Here is a 9,861-nt window from a genome sequence, read left to right as displayed (position 1 = left end):
TGTTACATCGATAACAGTAATCGGACCATTTACCAGACCAAACTTCAAAATTTGCGAACAAATGTTGACATTTGGTGTGGTAAATGGCCCGATTATTGTTATCGATGTAACACCTTGTTATTCTACCATGATTGGTCTGTTCCAGTACTGCAAGAATCTACTAATTTTTACTATATTTTTCGATAACATAAAGGAAAAAATGTTATCGTAGTAAAAAATATTAGCTTCTTGCAGGTTCTGGAACAGAGCAGATGTGTACCCAGCTTTACGGAAAAACACACCAATAATCGATAACATTGATTTAGCCAAACACGGTAACCCTACCAACATCTTTACTTTTAGATCTCTACAATTTTCACGATTTTGTTTTTTTCCCCATGTTAACCACTCTCTTCTCTTTCGCAAGAAAAATTATCCAGCGTCAAATTCCTTAAATTCCTCTAATGTGGTCAACGGTGGACGTGAAATAAATTCGATCCCTTGGAATTCCTAAAATGAGTAAACAGCAGCCGTGTGTTCATTTGTCAGCTGTGCATCATGCATCGTTGCATGAAGTTAAACTTGACGAGGTTCCATAAATTCCATAACATTTATATTCTATGGATGCAGTGCAGATAAAATAATGTGTGTTTATGTGTGTGTCTGTGAATGACCTGCAGTTGAGCAGTTGAACTGAAGGCCAAGTCTTTTTGGCCTTCTTAACATTAACATAAAAAACTAGGACACATTATTGTTTGTATGTTAAAAACTTGCCTTTGAACTAGAAAAAAAACTATGAAAATTGCATTCTAAAATTGCATTATGCTGCTTCCATGGAGTAGAACGTTCTTTAGCAAGACATAGATAATAATTAGTTGTTTTCTTTTTCAGAATAATGCTTGTGCCAATTGTCACTATGCTGGCCCTAATCTATGGATATGCCTCTACAAGAAATGCATGCTGGTTGGCTGTAGTGAACAGGCAAATGATCACAGCACGGAACATTTTCAACGAAGCAAGGATAAGTCGTTACACTGTATCCACATGAATTTATCATCCCAACGGGCTTGGTGTTATTTGTGTGAACGAGAAGTGCCCATTAGTGGTGTGGAACGTCCAGCTCAAATTGTTGGGGCAATGCGTTATTCCGATGAGGAAAACGATTCAGATTATGGCAGCGGAACTAGTGTATCAAGTGGCCTAGTGGGTTTGCAAAATATTGCCAATACATGTTATATGAATTCAGCCATCCAAGCATTGAGTAATGTGTTGCCTCTGACCCACTACTTTCTGAATTGTGGTGATTTAATGGATCACACTTTGGAACAAGGCGCTCATCGTTGCAAGGCTGGTTTGGCAAAGAGCTATCAACGTTTGATGCGTGATATGTGGCGTCGCCGAGATGAGGGCAAGACATTTTTGGCACCACGCAGCATTCTATATGGCATACGCAGCGTCCACCCCATGTTTCGGGGTTTCCAGCAGCATGATACTCAAGAATTCCTACGCTGTTTTATGGATCAATTACATGAGGAATTAAAGGAAACCACACTAAGCTATGAACCAACCAAAAGGAAACATTCCATTAAGGACACCAACATGCAGAATGAGGACGATGATGATACAATGTCAGAGTTGAGTTCATCATCTGGTTCAAGTCAAAATTTAGATACCAACTATGTAACCTGTGACAGTTCCAATTCTGAACAGTCTAGTCTGTGTGAGAATTTCATGACTTCTAGTCATCCAACGGCAGCGACGGCAAAAGCACCAACCACCGTTGCTCCACCACCTGGAATTGGTAACATTTTGTCTTCAACTGCCACGACAACAGTGCGCTCCATTGTAAGCGAGATTTTTGATGGTAAACTATTGTCTTCGGTACAATGTCTAACTTGCGATCGCATTTCCACCAGAGAAGAAACATTCCAAGATCTATCGCTGCCCATACCAAATCGTGATTTCCTCAATGTCTTGCATCAAAACAACAGCATGAGTGTGCAGAGTTTGAATTCCATTGATTCAACAACAACATCAGGTACAGCTAGAGCTCAAGAGGGTTGGATATCATGGTTATGGAATATTGTGCGATCCTGGCTTTGGGGTCCATCGGTAACCCTACACGATTGCATGGCCAGTTTCTTTAGTGCAGATGAGCTCAAAGGTGACAACATGTATAGCTGTGAAAAGTGTAACAAATTGAGAACGGGTGTGAAATATTCAAGGATATTAGATCTGCCGGAGGTGTTGTGTATTCATTTGAAACGTTTTCGCCACGATCTCTCATTCAGTTCAAAAATATCGGCCCATGTTGAGTTTCCTTTGGAAAATTTCGATATGCAAACGTACAAACACAAGGATTGCAAGTCTCAGGTGTCGTTGTACAACTTAACATCGGTGATATGCCACCATGGCACTGTCGGCGGGGGTCATTATACCTGTTTTGCCAGGAACTTTTGTAATAATCGCTGGTATGAATTTGATGATCATCATGTAAATGAAGTGTCCCCTGAAACTGTGGCCAATTGCCAGGCCTATGTGTTGTTCTATCAGAAGCATAATCCCCAAATGGAGTTGTTGCGTTTTGAGGCCAATGAACTGTCGGCCACATATCCAGTGTCACAGTCGGAATTACGTTTTTATATTTCGCGTGAATGGTTGGCTCGTTTCAATACATTCTCCGAACCGGGTGCCATTAGCAATTGGTCTATGCTTTGCCCACATGGTGGAGTGTTGCATAGCAAAATTTCCATGATCCAACAATTAGCAGTGCCAATTTCCCAAAATCTATGGGAATTTTTATATAGCAAGTTTGGTGGAGGTCCCGCCATAAATATGTTGTTTGAGTGTGAGGTGTGCAAGCGGGCGGCAGAGGCATTGGCCCAAAGGCAACACTATGAACTTTCGGTGTTCCAACGTTATAATGGCTTAGATGGGGAATTGGATTCAGCAGGAGCCATATATGCCATTTCAATGTCATGGCTACGTAAATGGCAACAATTTGCCAAAGGAATAACACACAAAGAACCGGGACCCATAAATAATGCCAACATTGTGGCGGGTACGAAGGATGCCGGCGTCGTCAAGCATTCCCCAGTACGAAGTGTGCGTTTGGGTTCGGATTATGTACAAATAAGTGCTCCGCTGTGGCGTTTCTTACATGACATCTATGGTGGTGGACCAGAAGTTTTGCTAAGACCATCATTGACGGAGGAAATTGTAATTATTGACGAAGATGAATTGGACGAAGATGGTGACGATGATGATATGATGCATGGCAATGTTTCAGACACTGAAAGTAATATGGGTGGTGGTCATGGTTATAATTATAACCATGAGACGGCAAGGCATGCTCCACCATACAGCATGGAGAATATTATAAATGAACAAGAAGAATCTGATAACGATGGTGATGGTGACGACGATGATGATGATGGTGATCACCATGATGATGAACCACCAAACTTAAACAATGACAAGAGAATAATGACAAGAGAGCATCGAGCCTCGGATCGGGCAAATAAAAAGTACAATAATAAAAATGCTACTTTATCCAAAAAGGCCAACAAACATAAGGAAAATAAGGATTTATTTGGTGTTCAAGGTAATCATATGTATATTTTCCTTACTTGGATGTTAAAGGGGAAACTTTCATGAGACAAAGGGGGTTATCATGAACGGCAATTCCCCGTGAATTTTTTCACTTTCTCCCTTAAGTTGCAACGGCGGAAAAACAAAACTCACGGGGAAATTTCATTCATGATAACCCCCAAAAATTAGTTTTTGGTTGAGAAGAGAAAAAAGTGAAAAAGACACAGTTTTAGTAAAAGGTCTCATGGGCATGAAATAAAGCTAAACGTGCCTAAAATCAAATTTTAAGGGCATGAGGACAATTCATCAGCCCTTGCCCGATTACGCCAAAGACATTTAGAAATGTAATTCCTAAAAAATGTAATTTTTCACAATCTATTCATGTACATATATTTTTTTAAGATATATTAACTTCATCTGGAACAAGTTTATGCCATTGAGATCAGTCCACAAAGCTCTGTGTCTGAAGAGAAAAAACTTCGAAAGTATCCGAGGATCCTAAATTGGCATAAAATCCCATCTTCATCCAAAAACTCAGATTTTTCTTCCATGAAATTTTCTCTGTGTGAACCCATGGTTTCCATATTCCTATAATTTGTATTGATTTCTGCTTTCAGGCAATTACAACCCCAAAGATTCTGAAAAACATTCCCCACATCATGGCGTTAATGATATGCAAACCGATCAAGAGACATTTAATTATAAAAAATCCCAATATTCCGCTGGAGCAGTTTCCAAATCTAAGAAATATACTTTACGTACGGACAAATATCAAAATCAGCAACAACAACAACAACGACATCGTAAATCTTCAACATCTACGGCTGAACACTCGAATCCCGACGATGCCATGGATGTACGTCCATCCGCATCACATCATGGTAAAAAGGGTGGTAAATCAAAGAACCCAGTAGTCTTGAAAAATTTCCAATCTTTGGCAACTGAAAATGATTCAGCTGCTCTATCAAATGATTCCAATGAAACTGATGTTTAAAAAACATTGAAAAAAATCTATATAACTTTGTCAATTTATAGACAATTAATGAAACTTATATACAATACTTAAATAACATTTACATTTTGTAATTAATCCCTACCCAATTTATCCCATTTAAATTGTTATTGAATTTTATTCGTTATCTGACAACGAAACCAATCAATCATCCAATCAATCCATTTAAAAGTCAATCATTTATATAAACTATACTGCTACAAAGTTATTTTTTTGTTGTGTATATGTTTATTAGAACATAATATTATAAATTATTATTATTTTGTGTTTAATTTGTTTTTTTTGTTGTGGAATAAAAAATAAATAAAACTCTGCTTTATGAGTTAGTCCGGGTAGAGGCTTTAAAGTTCAAATAGTTTGGTGGTTTTTTATTCTTTGGAGTAGAAAAGGATTGTACTAAGATGAGTAATTTAAGGGACTATCACAGTTCCTGAAATTTCAAAGAATAATTTTCAAGGGACCAAAACACAGCCTCTTACATTTTTAAAAAATATTTTTCAAGGGACTATTCAACCTCCTACATTTGTAAAGAAAATTTTTCAAGGGACAATCCAATCTCCTAAATTTTTTATAATATTTTTCAAAGGAACAACAGTGCCTCCTACATTTTTAAAGAATATTTTTCAAGGGACCATCCAACTTCCTTAATTTTTAGCGAATATTTTTCAAGGGACCAATGCAGCCTCCTACATTTTTAAAGAATCTTTTTCAAGAGACCAACAGAGCCTCCTACATTTTTAAAAAATATTTTTTAAGGGACCATCCAACCTCCTACATTTTTAAGGAACAATTATCAAGGGACCATCCAACCTCCTAAATTTTTAAAGTATAATTTCAAGGGACCAACAGAGCCTCCTACATTTTAAAAAATATTTTTCAAGGGACCCACACAGCCTCGTACATTTTTAAGGAATATTTTTCAGGGGACCATCCAACCTCCTACATTTTTAAAGAATATTTTTCAAGGGACCAACAGATCGCGGATTTTTATAATATATTATCCAAGGGACCAACACAGCTCGTGGATTTTTAAAGAATATTTTTCAAGGGACCAACAGAGATCGTAGATTTTGAAGAATATTTTTCACAGGGACCAACACAGCCTCCTATATTTTTGAAGAATATTTTTAAAGGGACCAACACAACTCGCACATTTTTAAAGAATATTATCAAGGGACCAAGCATGTTTAGTATTGTACTTCTATAGACCCCTGAACGCAAGGTTGCTTCTATAGACCCTTTCTATACACAAGCGTGCTTCTATAGACCCTTTCTGGAAACAAGGGTGCTTCTATAGAACCTTTCTGAATACAAGGGACTTCTATAGACCCTTTCTGAACGCAAGGGTGCTTCTATAGACTATTTCTGAATACAAGGGGCTTCTATAGACCCTTTCTGAATACAAGGGGGCTTCTATAGACCATTTCTAAACACAAGCGTGCTTCTGCATACCCTTTCTGAATACAAAGGGACTTCTGTAGACCCTTTCTGAATACAAGGGCGCTTCTATATCCCCTTTCTGAATACAAGGGCGCTTCTATATCCCCTTTCTGAATACAAGGGCGCTTCTATATCCCCTTTCTGAATACAAGGGTGTTTCTATAGACCATTTCTGAATACAAGGGGCTTCTATAGACCCTTTCTGAATACAAGGGTGCTTCTGCATACCCTTTCTGAATACAAGGGGGCTTCTATAGACCCTTTCTGAATATAAGGGTGCTTCTATAGACCATTTCTGAATACAAGTGGACAGACCCTTTCTGAATACAAGGGTGCTTCTATAGACCCTTTCTGAATACAAGGGAGCTTCAATAGACCCTTTCTAAATACATGCGTGCTTCTATAGACCCTTTCTGGAAACAAGGGTGCTTCTATAGACCCTTTCTGAATACAAGGGGGCTTCTATAGACCATTTCTAAACACAAGCGTGCTTCTGCATACCCTTTCTGAATACAAAGGGACTTCTGTAGACCCTTTCTGAATACAAGGGCGCTTCTATATCCCCTTTCTGAATACAAGGGTGTTTCTATAGACCATTTCTGAATACAAGGGGCTTCTATAGACCCTTTCTGAATACAAGGGTGCTTCTGCATACCCTTTCTGAATACAAGGGGGCTTCTATAGACCCTTTCTGAATACAAGGGTGCTTCTATAGACCATTTCTGAATACAAGTGGCTTCTACAGACCCTTTCTGAATACAAGGGTGCTTCTATAGACCCTTTCTGAATACAAGGGAGCTTCAATAGACCCTTTCTAAATACATGCGTGCTTCTATAGACCCTTTCTGGAAACAAGGGCGCTTCTATAGACCCTTTCTGAATACAAGGGGGCTTCTATAGACCATTTCTAAACACAAGGGTGCTTCTATATGCCCTTTCTGAATACAAGGGTGCTTCTATAGACCCTTTCTGAATACAAGGGAGCTTCAATAGACCCTTTCTAAATACATGCGTGCTTCTATAGACCCTTTCTGGAAACAAGTGTGCTTCTATAGACCCTTTCTGAATACAAGGGGGCTTCTATAGACCATTTCTAAACACAAGCGTGCTTCTGCATACCCTTTCTGAATACAAAGGAACTTCTGTAGACCCTTTCTGAATACAAGGGCGCTTCTATATACCCTTTCTGAATACAAGGGTGCTTCTATAGACCCTTTCTGGAAACAAGGGTGCTTCTATAGACCCTTTCTGAATACAAGGGGGCTTCTATAGACCATTTCTTAACACAAGCGTGCTTCTGCATACCCTTTCTGAATACAAAGGAACTTCTGTAGACCCTTTCTGAATACAAGGGCGCTTCTATATACCCTTTCTGAATACAAGGGTGCTTCTATAGACCATTTCTGAATACAAGGGGCTTCTATAGACCCTTTCTGAATACAAGGGTGCTTCTGCATACCCTTTCTGAATACAAGGGGTTTCTATAGACCCTTTCTGAATACAAGGGAGCTTCAATATACCTTTTCTAAATACATGCGTGCTTCTATAGACCCTTTTTTGAGTACAAGGGGGCTTCTATAGACCCTTTCTGAACGCAAAGGTGCTTCTATAGACCCTTTCTGAATACAAGGGTGCTTCTATATACCTTTTCTAGACAAAAGGGTACTTCCCTTTTCTGAATACAAGGGTGCTTCTATAGACCCTTTCTGGACAAAATGGTGCTTCTATAGACCCTTCCTGAGCACAAGGGTGCTTCTATAGACCCTTTCTGAACGCAAGGGTGCTTCTATGGACCCTTTCTGAAAAAAGTCTGCTTCTATTGACCATTTTGTGAAAGAAAGGGTTCTTCTATAGACCCTTTCTTAAAAATGGTGCTTCTATTGAACGTTTCTGAAAAAAGACTGCTTCTATTGACCCTTTCTGAATGAAAGGGTACAGTGATTTGTCCGTTCTGTGGCTCGATGTTCTCTTGTCATTATTCTCTTGTAATTGTTTAAGTTTGGTGGATCATCAAACTCCTCACCATCCCCATCGTCATCAGATTCTTCTTGTTCATTTATAATATTCTCCATGCTGTAGGGTGGAGCATGCCTTGCCGTATCATGGTTACAATTATAACCATGGCCACCACCCATATTACTCTCAGTGTCTGAAACATTGCCATGCATCATATCATCATCACCGTCTTCGTCCAATTCATCTTCGTCAATAATTACAATTTCCTCCGTCAATGATGGCCTTAGCAAAACTTCTGGTCCACCAACATAGATGTCATGTAAGAAACGCCACAGCGGATCACTTATTTGTACATAATCCGAACCCAAACGCACACTTCCTACTGGGGAATGCTTAACGACGCCGGCATCCTTTGTAACCGCCACAATATTGGCATTATTTATGGGACCCGGTTCTTTGTGGGCTATTCCTTTGGCAAATTGTTGCCACTTACGTAGCCATGACATTGAAATGGCATATATGGCTCCTGCTGAATCCAATTCCCCATCTAAGCCATTATAACGTTGGAACACCGAAAGTTCATAGTGTTGCCTTTGGGCCAATGCCTCCGCCGCCCTCTTACACACCTCACATTCAAACAACATATTTATGGCGGGACCTCCACCAAACTTGATATATAAAAATTCCCATAGATTTTGGGAAATTGGCACTGCTAATTGTTGGATCATGGAAATTTTGCTATGCAACACCCCACCATGTGGACAAAGCATAGACCAATTGCTAATGGCACCCGGTTCGGAGAATGTATTGAAACGAGCCAACCATTCATGCGAAATATAAAAACGTAATTCCGACTGTGACACTGGATATGTGGCCGACAGTTCATTGGCCTCAAAACGCAACAACTCCATTTGGGGATTATGCTTCTGATAGAACAACACATAGGCCTGGCAATTGGCCACAGTTTCAGGAGACACTTCATTTACATGATGATCATCAAATTCATACCAGCGATTATTACAAAAGTTCCTGGCAAAACAGGTATAATGACCCCCACCGACAGTGCCATGGTGGCATATCACCGATGTCAAGTTGTATAACGACACCTGAGACTTGCAATGCTTGTGTTTGTACGTTTGCATATCGAAATTTTCCAAAGGAAACTCAACATGGGCCGATATTTTTGAACTGAATGAGAGATGGTCCCATGTAAGAACCGCCACTGTTGAGCATTTATTTAGTACTGGGCATACGACAAATTGGTATTACGTATGGCGTTGAAGAACGACAGAAGAGACGTAGCAAATTTTGTTACCGACAGCATATAAATCAAAGAACTACAATGGTTTTCTTTTCTAAATTTGTTTATGTACTGAATTTATGCCTTTCTCAAAATATGTTAATTGTGAGATGTAAATTTCAAAGGCAGTGAGCGCCTAAACGTATGCAATGATTTTTCTCTACATACAATAAAATGTAAACACGGCCTGTCTGACGGGTACTTTCTTTTAAGGAAATAGAGCCTTGTTTACACTAATGCTCTGTTGTTGGTTGAAGTGCCATTACAAGACAACGTTTACACTAGCACTCATTATCATGATAATTGCTCAATATTGGGTTATTTGGTGAATATTTTAATACATATCATAATAATATAGGCTCTAGTGTAAATACCATTTAAGAGAGCCTGGTTCACATAAATATGTAGAGTATGTGTCAAAACAAAGCCGGAAATTTAACCCTAATGTAAAAAATAAAATAAGAATAAAACTTTTTATACCTTACTCGTATTTAACATACATTTTGATCTAGATATTGATGAAGAAAAACAAATACAAAATAACATCTTAAGCAGACACAAACACACACATGCCGGCGGCACA

General features: G+C 39.0%; 2 protein-coding genes across 2 annotated transcripts; one reads left to right on the top strand and one right to left on the bottom strand.

Annotated features, from left to right (window-relative positions):
* The first annotated feature begins 298 nt into the window (after positions 1-298).
* Usp20-33 (Ubiquitin specific protease 20/33) lies at positions 299-4,935 on the top strand. The gene is made up of 3 exons (XM_073954898.1): positions 299-569; positions 871-3,583; positions 4,188-4,935. Exons 1-3 carry the CDS (start codon positions 495-497, stop codon positions 4,562-4,564), a joined length of 3,165 nt encoding a protein of 1,054 aa, XP_073810999.1. The 5' UTR covers positions 299-494; the 3' UTR covers positions 4,565-4,935.
* Positions 4,936-7,829: 2,894 nt separating this feature from the next.
* On the bottom strand, positions 7,830-9,171 carry LOC141386438 (ubiquitin carboxyl-terminal hydrolase 20-like). The gene has a single exon (XM_073954900.1). The coding sequence runs from the start codon at positions 9,118-9,120 to the stop codon at positions 7,930-7,932; it is 1,191 nt and encodes a 396-aa protein (XP_073811001.1). The 5' UTR covers positions 9,121-9,171; the 3' UTR covers positions 7,830-7,929.
* Between the last annotated feature and the right edge of the window lie 690 nt (positions 9,172-9,861).

The sequence above is a fragment of the Musca autumnalis genome, unplaced genomic scaffold, assembly GCF_047663935.1.
Source record: "Musca autumnalis isolate F117 unplaced genomic scaffold, ASM4766393v1 scaffold_5, whole genome shotgun sequence".
NCBI classification, from domain to species: domain Eukaryota; kingdom Metazoa; phylum Arthropoda; class Insecta; order Diptera; family Muscidae; genus Musca; species Musca autumnalis.
This window is presented reverse-complemented; position numbering and strand designations above follow the sequence as displayed.

Bases quoted from the DNA above. Each gene is read 5' to 3' on its own strand.
- LOC141386438 (XM_073954900.1), bottom strand. From the start codon at position 9,120: ATGCAAACGTACAAACACAAGCATTGCAAGTCTCAGGTGTCGTTATAC.
- Usp20-33 (XM_073954898.1), top strand. From the start codon at position 495: ATGAGTAAACAGCAGCCGTGTGTTCATTTGTCAGCTGTGCATCATGCA. The intron at 570-870 runs GTTCCATAAATT...TTTCTTTTTCAG, and splicing joins ATGAAGTTAAACTTGACGAG to AATAATGCTTGTGCCAATTG. The intron at 3,584-4,187 runs GTAATCATATGT...TTCTGCTTTCAG, and splicing joins GGATTTATTTGGTGTTCAAG to GCAATTACAACCCCAAAGAT.